This window comes from Phlebotomus papatasi, chromosome 3 (assembly GCF_024763615.1).
Source record: "Phlebotomus papatasi isolate M1 chromosome 3, Ppap_2.1, whole genome shotgun sequence".
Taxonomy (NCBI): domain Eukaryota; kingdom Metazoa; phylum Arthropoda; class Insecta; order Diptera; family Psychodidae; genus Phlebotomus; species Phlebotomus papatasi.
This window is the reverse complement of record NC_077224.1, coordinates 11,877,208-11,891,091: the sequence shown is the minus strand read 5'-3', so window position 1 is coordinate 11,891,091 and position 13,884 is coordinate 11,877,208. Positions and strand designations below refer to the sequence as shown.

The window sequence follows — 13,884 nt, the reverse complement described above, 5'->3', positions numbered from 1 at the left end:
GCATAGAAATATGATTTTTAATCATCCACAACACGAATTTATTAATGTAACCCAACAATTGACATTCTGAATTCAACCTTAGTCGTTCGAATCTGAGAAAAACTAATCCGAAATCGAAAATTCGTTAAAAAATTCACACTTTCGAATACTGTGATCTTTTACGTTAAAGTAACTTTAATCTTTATTGAATCTGCAATACCGTAGATGATGCGAATAACTTTGTGCTCCTGTTTCTCACAAGCTTTGCCTTAATTCTAGTACTTAAGGATGATCCAGGGATTATAAGGGCACTTAAGGATGGTGAAAACTTCATATTTAAATGCTAGAATTAAGGAAAAGCTCACGAAAAGCATGGGTGCAAAGTCTTCGAAGGCATATCACTGAAAGAAATCCGAAAAAGTTAAAATAACATTCCGGAAATGTTAATTTTATCCTACAGTATTGATCCGAAATCGGTGTAAATATTACCCTTTTTAGGTGTGTTGGGGGTTAAAGTTACCATTTTCCATGTTAATTTGACCCTTAAAAAATGTTGATATATTTTTACACCTAAAAAGTGTTAAAGTTATGAGGAAGAAAAGTTAATCGCAGCCTCTTTTTTCTCAGTGTTTATCTCTTCGAAAGGTTATTTATTACAGATCCTATTACAGTGGGTTAGTTTGTAATCATACTAAAATCGGAATTTATAGGTTTCTATTGGCTCTTTTAGATAGACAAAGAGAAGATCAGAAAAAAGTACAAGCTCTACACTAAAGATAATTTCTTTGTGGCGTTTTTCTTTTGCCCATCTGAAATAATGAGGAGTACTTAATATTCGTATTTAGGTCCGCTTCTAAATTAGCGCATTGTTGTAACCTATATGAATGATATATTCGCTATGTTTATTGTAAATCGTATCAGGATATTTACGATAATGTAATCAGAGATTTGGGTAATGACTCGTCGAGATCGAGTGAGGAATGTAGCCGTTCGTGAGGAGCTAGGTTCTTCGTGTTGAAAGATCACAAGGCATTCGGAGCAGACCTAGGACAAAGCGGTTGTATCAGATTCAGAATTTTTCTAAGAAACTTCGAATATCTTTTTGAAGTGGACTGCTAACCTGTTGCTAAGCCCGGGATTCCGATAGTTGGTATTATAGACTTATGGGGGGGGGGGTCCTGAAGATCGGAAGTCGATATCTCATACCGTTTGGCCTCTAGTTCAGTAAATGATTATTGAGAAAAAGAAGAGAAAATCTATATCTGATTCTACTGTTTTGCATTATTACATACTTCTTTTGTATTTAGGAAGAGTAAGCTTGTTTTAATCGTCTCTCACTCTCAGCTATATCGAAAAGAACATGTTTGCAAAACAAAACTGAATGTGCTGACGCTATTAGTTGCAAAAAGCTGCAGTTTGTGAAACATTCTGGGGAGGAAGAACAGTTTTTATACAATTTTCGCCTCAAGATTGTAACTTCTTTGTCTGAAAATGTGTCTTCTTCACTTTTGTTGCTGGATTTTCCTTCCACTTGAAATAATGCTCTTTTTCTGTGCAAATTTCTTCTTAGTATTCCCTCATAATTGCATTTATTCCCCCTTTTTGGTATTTTTACATTGTAAAAAAAAAATGGAAAAATAACAGAAGAATTGAAGAAAAAGACTTGTGGCTTCCAGTGAGTGAAACCCACAATGAAATTTTTAAGAAAAGAAAAAAAAAATCAGTGAGCAATATCTTTTACTGGCTTTGGTACTCTTTCTCTCGTGATCTCTTGCACTGGCTTCAATTGGCCAAATGGTGTATTATGTAGTACAAAATTGTATTTATTTTTATGTAATAGAAGTCTCAGACGAAAAGCACGCCCGTCGTTCTTTTTTTTTATATTGTATTAATTCACTCTCAACTTGTTTCATATATACTATATTTTTAAATAGTGTTGAACACACATTCACATGGCGCATATAATTGTAGTCTAAAAAGAAATTGGCCGGAATTTGTTGTTGCATAAAAATTCCCTCCATTTAGTAGAGTCATAGTGTATGGCGGTTTTTTTTTTGTACAACTCTGTCTGTTGGCTGGGCACTTTTTTTTTACTGACGTTGTAGCATTGTTAAACATATTTGTTGTTACTTTTCTTTCTCTCTGGGTTGGAAAATGTGCAATGGAGAGTGTTTTGTTGTGTCTCTGACGATATGGAGGAAAGAGAGGGAGTCAAGCAGAAAATAAAGAGTCTCCTTGGGAGTTGATTATTATGTGGATTATGATATATATACAGAAAAAAGAGACATAATGTTGTTGTTGTTTTAACTGCCTTCTTTCACTCTTTTGGATTCGAGTGTGTATCTCTCAGGGTTTTCTCATAAATGAAGTGTGATCGGAATTTGGACAACTAAAGTGGCAAAAGTTGATGCATTTGTGAGATTTCCTCTTCCTCTTCCTCATCCCACATGTCCTTCAAAACTTTATTTTCTCGGAAAAATTGACTTATGGCAGATTTCTTTTTATTCAACAGAAAAACGTCCGAGTTGCACAAAAGAGAAAAGCGCTACATGTACAGCGATAGAGGACACAGATGATATAGCAATGTGCTAGACGAATAACGAAAAAAAAAACATAATAAAATTCTATATATAATTTAAATTAATTTAAAAAGAAAAGTGAAAAGTGTGAGATAAATATCTACAAAGAAAAAAAAAGCGAAAAGTGTTGAACAGTTGAAAGGAATTAAATTGAAGGAAGTGAAGTGAAAAGAGAGAGGTCCATAAGGTTACAAGAAAAAGTAAATAGAATCCTGTAAAATAATTTTTCTATATAAAATTAAATGTGCTGAACGACGACGAAAGATTTTAGTCCGGAATTCCCTTAGGATATTTTCATGGGAGAGCCTCTGTAGACAGAATTGGAGTCAGGACGAAAGATAAACTTGAGGAATTGTGTGTAAGTATCACTGAGAAATTTAATTATTGAAATTAATTTGCGGAAGAGAAAACTTAATTTAAAGAAAATTTAGAGTTCTATGTTTTTTCGATGTTTCTATGTTTTCCTAACTGTTTTCTATGTTTTTTTCAAAACCACTGTTTGCTTGAAAAAATTTAAAGAACTTTTTCTAAGAAGTTAAAATTAAGAAATAAACATTAAAACCGTTTTTTAAGACTATGTCGATGTTAATTTTGTTTCTTTTGCAATACACATCGCAGATGTACAATGAGAAACATTTTGGATGATTTTTTCGTAAATCGAAGCTTCAAAATTCGCACTTAACCGTTTCCCTTTAGATCTGTGAAAAAGACCAGAAATACATGAAAAGATTAACATAGAATTCTATGTCCATATTTGCTCGATGTATTGACAGCTGGATATTGAAAATGTAGCTGTCACCGTAAGTGTCGCTTGACTTCATAACTTTGTCCCCTGTCGGTGACTTTGACCCCCTCCTGTATGTAAGCTTTTATTTAATTCTAATGTTTAAGAACGATTCTCATCGATCAGACATGATAGATTGGATCGATGAAGACCATACTTAAGTTTAATTGATATCATGAATGTCACTGGGATCTGCACGATTTCTCCTAAGAGCATTTCTAATGTTAAGCGGTCTTCAGACCAGAGGTTTAGCTCAGTTCCCGAAGGTGTCCAAATCTTAAATATCGATCAGTTTTATTGCTTTTTGAGAACCTAATAGGCCATTTACCTTTGAAAATCCAATTCTGAATTTAAGTTTTCAAAAAACGAAATGGGTTTCAGAAAGAAAATAAAGTAATAAAGCTATATGTAAAGTCTTATGTCTGAAGCCCGTATTAGCCTCTTAGTAGCTTGTTACAAGAATCGTTCAGGGTTCCACGACTAAAGTCCCTGTCGCTATTTTGAACCCCTAAAGACTGATTGGGTATGCAAAGTGCCTTGCCCCTGGGGTCAGCTTCCTGAGTAGGAGGTAAAGGGTATGCATCTTTAAAGCCTAATAATGAATATGCCTTAACAAGGGTAACCTCGTTGGACTGCCACTACCAGTCAGCTCCTGAGTTCCCTCTTCTAAGTGCTTAGTTGATCTTGTTCTCACATCTTCTATTTTCAAACGGTTTATTTGTAATAGGGCCACAGACTTTCTACAGTCAGAATATCTCTCTACACTTTCCGATTTTCAGTCATTCCTAAAACATTTCTCCTCTCGATTTTGAGATGTTCCTGATCGAGATCTTGTTTACCCGATTCAGCTATTTCGACTTAGATTTCTCTCTAGGACGACACCACTTCATTAACGGATTCTAACGGATTTTTTCTAGTCAGTCTGTTGTTCGAAGTGTTCTAAGGTCTTTTTTATGATGCGCACTTTGCGATGCTTTCAAAGCCTTACTCCTAGGAAAATTGGACTCTTTTCTTCCGGACTTCCACTCTTGTTTGCGTAACGTTTTCGAATTCCGCAAATACGATCAGGTTCCTGATTTCGCTGATTCCGTTTTTGGTCTACCACTGTTCTTATATCCTGAAGTTCGTGTGGCTGACTTTATTTCCCGGCTTCTTTGCACCGGTAGGCTCCGGTAGGCCTGGTACTTTGCGCAGCTCTTAGTGTCTAGATTTTCTGTCAGGTCTTCGTATTTCCGTGTGCCCTGTTCAGGAAGTCGCCATTTTCGCAATTGTTTTTTTTAATCCAAGGTGTCATCCTTTGGAATTCCCTATCTAACGTGCGTAAGAAGGGGCTTATCTTAAGTCATATGCCTTCTACTCAATTCTTATGTCCTACGTCTCAATCTTACCGTAGATGCTGGTGACTTTGTCTTCCGTGGATGACTTTGATTCCCGCACTTTAATTCTCGCACTTAAGGATGGTCTTTATCGATCCGATCTACCATGTCTGATCGGCGAGGACCGTTCTTAAAGATTTGAATTAAAGAGAAGCTTACGTAAAGTAGGGGGCAAAGTCACCCGCATCTACGGTAAGTGTTTGGGGCAAATATTGTACAGAGATAGAAGATGTGACCTTCCTACCTCTTATCCTTTGCGAATAATTTACAAGATACTGGGCCTGGCATCATCCTTTCCAAGTACTGGAAAATTCTTAGACGTCCTCTCGCCCTTCTTCTATTAGACAAACTGTGTATTAGCTTCTAAGCATTATCTCAGCTGTCTTCATCAGGGATCATCAGGACTTCCTCCTTATGATTCATCCGAATATAGTATTCCAGAAGATTAGATACAATTCTATTCATAATTCTAACCCCATTTCGTTAAAGAGAAAACAACGACTCTTCCTTGCCTCCGATCCGTGCTACCGTTTTTTTTTACCGAAGGTTAGTTAATAATACTAAGACGGCGGTGGACATTTAGACGTTACTTAGAACTCTGTAGATTCTCTTTCCAAAAATGAATTTCAATAATTTTTCTCTCAGTGTTCTGAGTGTTTTGCTTTTAAGGGGATGTTTTCAAAGGATTTATGTGGTAATTCAGCTAATTTTTCAGGAATATCGTCCAAAAAACCCCACTTAAAACATCACGGCTTTGTTGGAAAGGCAACGAAACGGAAGAGAGAGAGAGCGTGTGTTGCGTGATATTTTGAATAATCATCCACCCCATTCTTTGGCTTTCCTACATCTGAACAAATGAATTGGTTTGTGACTGTGGAAAATGGCAACGTCTCCAACACCATCTCTGGACTCTTTGCCAGGTGCAACTAATTCAATTAGGTCATTTGGTGAACAAACTGATTACCTATCGGATTCACCACTGACACTGAGTGGATCATCACCAACGGTTTCCGATTCGGCCATCTGTGACGATTTTCCGCTGAACGGTCTGGAATCCTCCTCAGCACCGAGTAGTCAGACAGCGTCATCGAGTGAACGTGTAATTTGTCCCCGTTGCACGGGATGCAAGAGTAAGCAGTTGGATGCTGTTGCCAAGTGTATCGATTGTGCCAACTATTTGTGTTCCAACTGTGTGACAGCTCATCAATTTATGCACTGCTTTGACGGTCACAGTGTCTTCCGGATTGGCAGTGACGGACAATTGCAGGCTACAGTGTCATCTCAGCAGCATCCTTCGCAGTTGCATCAGCAAGTTGACATTATGAATGGTTTCGAGTCACATCGACTGGCGCTCAGTCTTAAGGATGAGACTTCGTTGCTTAATAAGGCTAACAATATGACGTCATTGCTCAGTGGTAGTGCTGCTAGTGGTACGGGAGGTAGTGGTTTGAGTTCACTCTTGGTTGACGGTGGTGGTTTGTTGGGTGGACCAACGAGTTCCAATACAGCAGCACCGACAAAACCGACAAATTCGTACTTCTGTACGCGTCATAAGAGTGAATTGTTGAAATTCTACTGTCGTACGTGCAGTGTGACTGTTTGCAAGGATTGCATTGTGGCGGATCATCCGAGTGGTTTGCATGACTGTGAACATGTGAATGATGGTACACCGAAGCAGATTGAGAGTCTGCTGCAGTTGGTGACGGATGTACGGGGTAAGGCAACTGATATGAGGGCAATGGTGAAGAATGCCGAGCACAATACAGCAAGGATTCAGGTGCAGTACCACAAGGCACAGACGGAAATCAATGAGACGCATAATTTCTATCGTTCGCTGCTGGATGACAGGAAGCAGGATCTGTTGAAGGAACTGGAGAGTTTCTACAATGCCAAGACACTTTCGCAGTCGGTACTGGTGACGAAGTCACAGGAGCACATTGATAAGGTGCTGCAGAGTTGTGAATTTGTGGAGAGGTTGACGAAGCATGCGGGTTTGGCGGAGACGATAATGCTGAGGAAGTTGATGGAGAACAAACTTCAGTCATTCATGGGGTATATACAGGATTTGCAGTCGACGTACGAATTGGAATTTGTATCGAACTATCAGGCCATTCAGGTGGGTGTACGCAATACATTCGGCTATATCAGATCGAGCAGTGAGGCTCCGACTAAACAACCACCAATTGCAAGACCAACAAGCAATAGCATCTTGACGAATGGTAGTTCGCCAACATCTAGTACTGGGAGTCTCAATGTCAACATACAACCACAGTCACAGGGACATATCTTAACTAATGGTTGTCATGCAATTGACAGACCTTTCGCCAATGGAACGACCTCGTCTATCATACAACCACAGCCGCAGACACAATCAACCATGTCCTTTGATTCCAATATCATCTCGAAGCGATTCAACTCGGTTAATAGTTTGGGTCCTTTCGTCGGTGACGTCAACATCCAAGTGAACCCATACGAGAAGTGGAGCAATGGTGGATCAGACAATATCTTCAATAGTTTGTCCGATCAGTACACCATACCACTTGCACCGGGTAATCAAGGTGCAACGGATTCGGTGATTGATCTCACGTCCAAACTCATGTCAACCAGCATCTTTCCGCCCAAATCGCAGATAAAGCGTCAAAAGATGATCTATCACTGCAAATTTGGGGAGTTTGGTGTGATGGAAGGGCAATTTACTGAACCTAGTGGTGTTGCGGTAAATGCCCAGAATGACATCATCGTTGCCGATACGAACAATCATCGAATTCAGATCTTCGATAAGGAGGGTAGATTCAAGTTCCAGTTTGGCGAATGCGGTAAACGCGACGGGCAACTTCTGTATCCAAACAGAGTTGCCGTTGTTCGTACGTCGGGTGATATCATCGTGACGGAACGTTCGCCAACGCATCAGATTCAGATTTACAATCAGTATGGGCAATTTGTAAGGAAGTTCGGAGCTAATATCTTGCAGCATCCGCGTGGAGTGACGGTTGACAACAAAGGAAGGATCATTGTGGTGGAGTGCAAAGTGATGCGAGTGATTATCTTTGATCAATCTGGGAATGTACTTCAGAAGTTTGGTTGTAGTAAACATCTGGAGTTTCCCAATGGGGTTGTTGTCAATGACAAACAGGAAATCTTCATAAGCGACAATCGTGCACACTGCGTCAAGGTTTTCAACTACGAAGGAGTATTCCTGAGGCAGATCGGTGGGGAAGGTATTACCAACTATCCCATTGGGGTTGGTATCAATGCCGCCGGAGAGATTCTCATTGCAGACAATCACAATAACTTCAATTTGACCATCTTTACGCAAGATGGTCAACTAGTGTCGGCACTTGAGAGCAAAGTGAAGCATGCTCAGTGCTTTGATGTTGCTCTCATGGATGATGGAAGTGTTGTGCTAGCCAGCAAGGATTACCGTCTCTACATCTACCGGTATGTACAAGTGCCACCGTTGGGGCTCTAGGACAAAGCCATGCGGAGAGGGAAGAGAACCACGGGGAATCATGACATCTATCCTTTCAAATAGATCCACCCTCTTCCCTTTCCACAACAACAACAAAACCCAACCTTTGACAACATAAAAACTTAATCTTCCTACGAACCCATCTCTTATTTTTTATAAAAAACTCCATGAACATACTTATTCCATTTTTATTTTTGAATGTTGTTTTTTTTAATTTTATTATTTTTTTATTAATCGAAATATTTAAAAAAAAATGTAAAGAATTCTCGAAGAAGTAAATCGTGAAGGTAATGAAATTTGAAGATGAAGAAACCAATTTGAAATCAACGATGTAAAAAAGGTGTTGTTTGTATTAAAAAATAATGATGAAATGATTATTCAATAATTGAACTCCTAACTCCGCGCGCAAAAAAAAAGGTTGAAGAGCGTGAAAGTGACGGTAAACAGCAATTAGCATACAAAATGCTTCGGATAAGCACATTAACAGAAGAAAAAAACAGTCTTTCGGTTTTTGAGACAAGGTTGAAAGCAGATGAAACGAAAAGATGAGAAAAAAAGAAGAATAAAATCTAACAAATATATTTTTGTACTTTTCATAGTGAAACAATTTTCTAAAAGACAAACAAAAAAAAAGAAATTTTAACCAAAAAATGTGTAAAGAATCTATACATATTTAAATTACTTTCAAATCAAAGTAAATTTGGCAATGGAAGAGAATACACAAAAAACTATATTCTTACTTATTCTCCACTATACGTAGTAAGTATCTTGTGTCTCTTTTTCATGACCAGAATTATAATAATAATAATAATTAAAAAAAAAAGAAATGAAAACAAAAATAACACAATTCTATCGGACTGAATTCACGCCTATCTCTCTATATTAATCTCATGAAAAAAAATCCAAGTGTTAAGCGTAAAAGTAAGGGTGGAAAGAAAGTAATTTATGGACGGTTAGGGTATTAGCAATTTTTCAACACTGAGATCTCCGCAAAATCTCCGAACCAAGATTTTTAAAATGAAAAATTTTTAGAAGTGCTGCAGTATTTAAAATTAAAGAGATTCCCAAAGGAAATGGAAATCACAATCGGGAAATGAGCTCATTTTTTACTTGGTTTTGAGGTTATTTTGAAATTTGAGGTTAGGTTGGGTCTAACCCCAAAATTGAAGTATGCTCTTGGCGGCAAACTGAAAATTCTCGCTCAGATGGATTTCTTCTTACTAATTTGATCGTTTCAGGAAGGTAACATCCTTCTCTTCATCGCTTTCATCGATTGGTGAAAGTGAGGTTAAGTTAACCAAGAAATCTACAAAGTCCCTTTTATTAATGGCTCAAACTCCTACGTTTCTTATCCTGAAGCAAATTTCCTCATTAGTTTTTCCATTTGGAAGCTAATTACGGAGATTTTGAAAAAAGAAAACCTAGAGGAGAAAACATAACCTAGATTACTGATATTACAAAAGGAAAACTGACTGAAAATTCTCAAGAAAATCCCTTCCTAGAACAAATAATGAAGTTTTCGTCACTTTGGAAAGGTTTTCTAGGTTTAGTGGTCAGCAATATAACCTCAGTTTGCTACATAACCTATATTTCATTGGAGAATCTCTCTTCAAGGATTTTTAGGTTAGCCAAGTAAAAAAATAGACCTTATAAATTGTCGAGGAAGGGACCTAGGGGGTTCCTGGATGTGCTGGTTCCGTTTCTGCTCTTTGGTTTTCCCTGGGGATCCTAGCTCTGTCCAATTCTACTTGGGGTTTCTGGCTGCTTTGGAGTAACTTAATTAGCTAAAGAGCGTTCTTTCTTCTCTGTCCAGAGACAAAAGGACGTCCTTAGTGTCCCTGCGTCTGTGCCCAGGGTCTGGGCTTTGAATAGGGCTTTGGGGTACCTCACAGTTGACTAAAGAGTGTTCGTTCTTTCCTGTCCAGAGGTCAATTGGACGTCCTTTGACTCATCTTTCAGATCCAGAGTCTGGACTTTTGGTCAGAGCTTCGGAGTACCCTAATTAGCTAGAGTTTTCTTGCTTCTACGGACACCAATAGGACGTCCTTAGTAACCCAGAGTTTGGACCCAGAGTCTGTACTTTGAATAGGGCTTTGTAGTATCCCACAATTAGTTAAAGAGTTTTTCCTTTTGCCTGTTCCGGGACTAATAGAACGTCCTTAATAAGCAAGGGTCTGGACCCAGAGTCTGGATTTTGGGTAGGGCTTTGGAGTACCCCACAATGAGGTAAAAAGTATTCCTTTTTTCCTGTCCACAGAATAATTGGACGTCTTTAATAAGCCAGGGTCTGGACCCAGAGTCTGGACTTTGGTTAGGGCTTTGGGGTACCCTAATTAGCTAAAGAATTTTCAAATTCCTTTCCCAGAGACTAATAAGACGTCCTTAGTAACCCAGTGTCTGGACCCGGAGTCTAGACTTTGGTTAGGACTTTAGAGTACCCCACGATTAGCTAAAGAGTTCTGTCTTTTCTATCTAGAGACCAATAGGACGTCCTTAGTAACTCAGCCTCTAGACCCGGACCCGGACTCTGGACTTTGGTTATTACTTTAGAGTACCCCAAAATTAGCTAAAGGGTTTTTCTTTTTCCCTATCCCGGGACCAATAGAACGTCCTTAATAAGCCAGGGTCTGGACCTAGAGTCTGGATTTTGGTTAGGGTTTTGAGGTACCCTAATTAGCTAAAGAATTTTCTTCTTCCTTTTCCAGAGACTAATAAGACGTCCTTAGTAACGCAGTGTCTGGACCCGGACCCGGAGTCTGGGCTTTGGTTAGGACTTTAGAGTACCCCACGATTAGCTAAAGAGTTCTGTCTTTTCTATCTAGAGACCAATAGGACGTTCTTAGTAACTCAGCGTTTAGACCCGGACCCGGAGTCTGGACTTTGGTTAGGACTTTAGAGTACCCTAAAATTAGCAAAAGGGTTTTTCTTTTTCCCTGTCCCGGGACCAATAGGACGTCCTTGACACCCAGCGTCTGCACCCAGTGTCTACATTTTGAGGAGGGCTTTGAAGTACCCTAGAATTAGCTGAAGAGATTTTCTTCTTTCCTGTCCCAGGACCAGTAGGTCGTCCTTAATAAGCCAGGGTCTGGACCTAGGGCCTGGACTTTGGTTAGGACTTTGGGGTACTTCTTAATGAGCTATAGAATATTTTTTCTTCCCTGTCTAGAAACTATTAGGTCGTCCTTTGTGACCCAGCTTTTAGGTCCGGAGTCTGGAGTTTTGGTTAGGGCTTTGGAGTACCTTAATTTGCTAAAGGGTGTTCTTTCTTTCCTTTCCTTACTAATCCAGCATAGCTCTGGACTTCGGTTAGGGCTTTGGAGTACCCTAAAGAGATTTCTTTTTCCCTGACCAGGGACCAATAGGACGTCCTTGTCCTTAGTAACCCAGCCTCTACACCGAAAATCTTTGGATAGGAACCTGGGATAGGACTTCTAAATATCCCACAATTAGCTAAGTAGTGTTCCTTCTTTCCTGCCTTGGGACCAATAAGACGTCCTTAGTGACCCATCATGGCTTAGGGAAGGTTCCCTGTACGTTCTGGCTTCCCTGGGGGCCTGATAGACCTCTTTAAGCTCCAGACGGTAGTTTAAGGAGGTCCTCGACAAAATCATTGTCCTAGAACTCCCAAGATGAGAGTGCCTCTATCAACCTATGAGTTGCTCTCATGAATTATAGCCTTAATGTGAAAAATGCCTTTTTATGATTCTGACGTTCCAATTAGTAATAAAACTTGCAAATGAGTGAGAAATATCAAAATTTCTGCCATCTGCAACATATTTCAGTTTTTTTTCTAGGTTATGTCTAACATAACCTAACTTTTCAACATAACCTCATTTTGCCAAGCAAAAATATGAAGTTCAATTAATAGTTTTATTATTTTTACGTTTGACGTAGGGTTTATTTCCAAAAAAACAAAGATAAAATTGATAAAAGAAACTTAAGAGAATTGAATGCGTAACAATTTTAACAAGAAAAAAAAGTATTTTAAGAACTTGTATTAGAGAAAAAAATGTTTGGCGTCGTTGGCTTTTTGTGTCGAATTTTTTAAATGAAAATTTGTGTATAGAAATTATATAATGAAGAAAAAAATACGCAGAGACTTAGTGAAATTTGTTTTCTGTTTTTTTTGGAAATGGGAGAAAAAAAAACAGAAAATATCCTTTAGAACAAATTGGCATGAGATGTATATTTTATAATTTTCGAAATTCTATTAAATCAATTGGCATTTAGGAGGAATATTTAAAAAAAAAGGTAACTGAAACGGATTTTTCTTTGGTTAATAAAAATGAATTTAATAGCGAAAATATTTTACTTTCTTTCGGTGAAGATGGTGAATATTCTAATTGGGAATGGGAATTACTAAAGAGGATGGAAAAATAGAAAACAATCTTTTAATAAGTAATTTAATAAATGAAAAAGAAATTAAGCATCAAGTATTAACTAAATGTGTGCTAATTGGGAAAAGTGGGAGATTTGCAACACAAAAAAAAATATGGTAAAAAGAATTATTTGTAAAATATATAGTATTGTAATGCTGTTATTTTTGTTTGTTTTTGGTTTGTTTTTTTTTATTTTGATTTTTTTAGTAAACTTAATTTATTGGAAGAAATATAAAAATACTTTTTTTTGTACGTGCTGCATTTATTTTATATTTCTTTCTATATTATTTTTTTTGACAAAGTCTTTTTCTATTTTCTAGAGTTTTAAATAAAATATTTCTTTCCCTCGAATTTTTTTGTGGATTATTTTTAGCACAAATAAAAAAAAGAACAAGAAACGTGTCGCAAATAAAGGAAAAAATAGTAATATGCGTGACTAGGGAATGTAAATAGAAGTATTTTTGATCATATTTTTACCAATATTATTAATAATACTTAATATTTATTGAATAATTGACTATTGATATATTGTTTGTGTAGGGCTCTCATATACAATCACAATGAAATGATAAAATGATGATAGAAATGGGTGGTAAAAAGATGTAAATAGATAAAAATGAAACAAATAAGCAGTATGATACGACCGATATATACATTAAACTTATTAATATGCACACATGAATAATGTTAGCACACTTTTTTCCAATAGTCAGTCGTTTTTATTAAATAAATCTAAAGAAAAAAGAAGGTGAAAAAATGATAAAAGTATTTGAAGGGTAAATGGTAAAGAAGAGAAAAAAAATCATGATGAAAAAACTTGGTTGATATTTTTGACTACGAAAAAAGAAACTGATTAAGAAATAAGGTTTTAAGTATAATAAGATGAAAAAAAATAATAAATAACTAATCAAGTGTCTAAAAAAAAAATGAAAGTGAGTGAAAAATAAGCAAAAAAAAATATTTTTGGGATGTTAATGTTACAAAAAACCCAATCCATAACTTCAGAAAAAAAAGCTGCATCCGAACTTAAAAAATAAGAGTATTTTAAAATTAGAAGGTTGATAGATAAAATCAATAAATTAAATGAGGAAGCAAGAAAAAAAAACACATTTTAAGAACTGAAAACTTTATTTCCAAAATAGAAAATAGTGAGAACAGAAAGACCACAAATTTTTAACTTATAAGTTGATTTTAAACTAGTTGAAATATTCCATGAAATGCAATAACTCTATAACTAATTTTAGGCATTTTAGTTTTATCTTAAACTAGGGATTTTTTTTAAAAGGCTTTACTTTACTCTATGCGACTTTTTTACTTC

General features: G+C 37.0%; 1 protein-coding gene across 4 annotated transcripts in view; it reads left to right on the top strand.

The window, feature by feature from the left end:
* The window catches only part of LOC129807749 (brain tumor protein), a 132,075-nt gene that overhangs the window by 62,036 nt on the left and 56,155 nt on the right, over positions 1 to 13,884 (top strand). For 2 of the 4 annotated variants that reach the window (XM_055857211.1, XM_055857210.1), the window contains exons 2-3: positions 2,492 to 2,916; positions 5,434 to 13,165. The exons of 1 other annotated variant lie outside the window; for it this stretch is intronic. In XM_055857211.1, coding sequence (XP_055713186.1) covers positions 5,599 to 8,187 — 2,589 coding nt within the window. In that variant the 5' untranslated portion in view covers positions 2,492 to 2,916; positions 5,434 to 5,598 and the 3' untranslated portion in view covers positions 8,188 to 13,165. Of the gene's footprint in view, positions 1 to 2,491; positions 2,917 to 5,433; positions 13,166 to 13,884 lie in introns of those variants that run through there. One more of the 4 variants, XM_055857212.1, reaches the window with a different exon arrangement.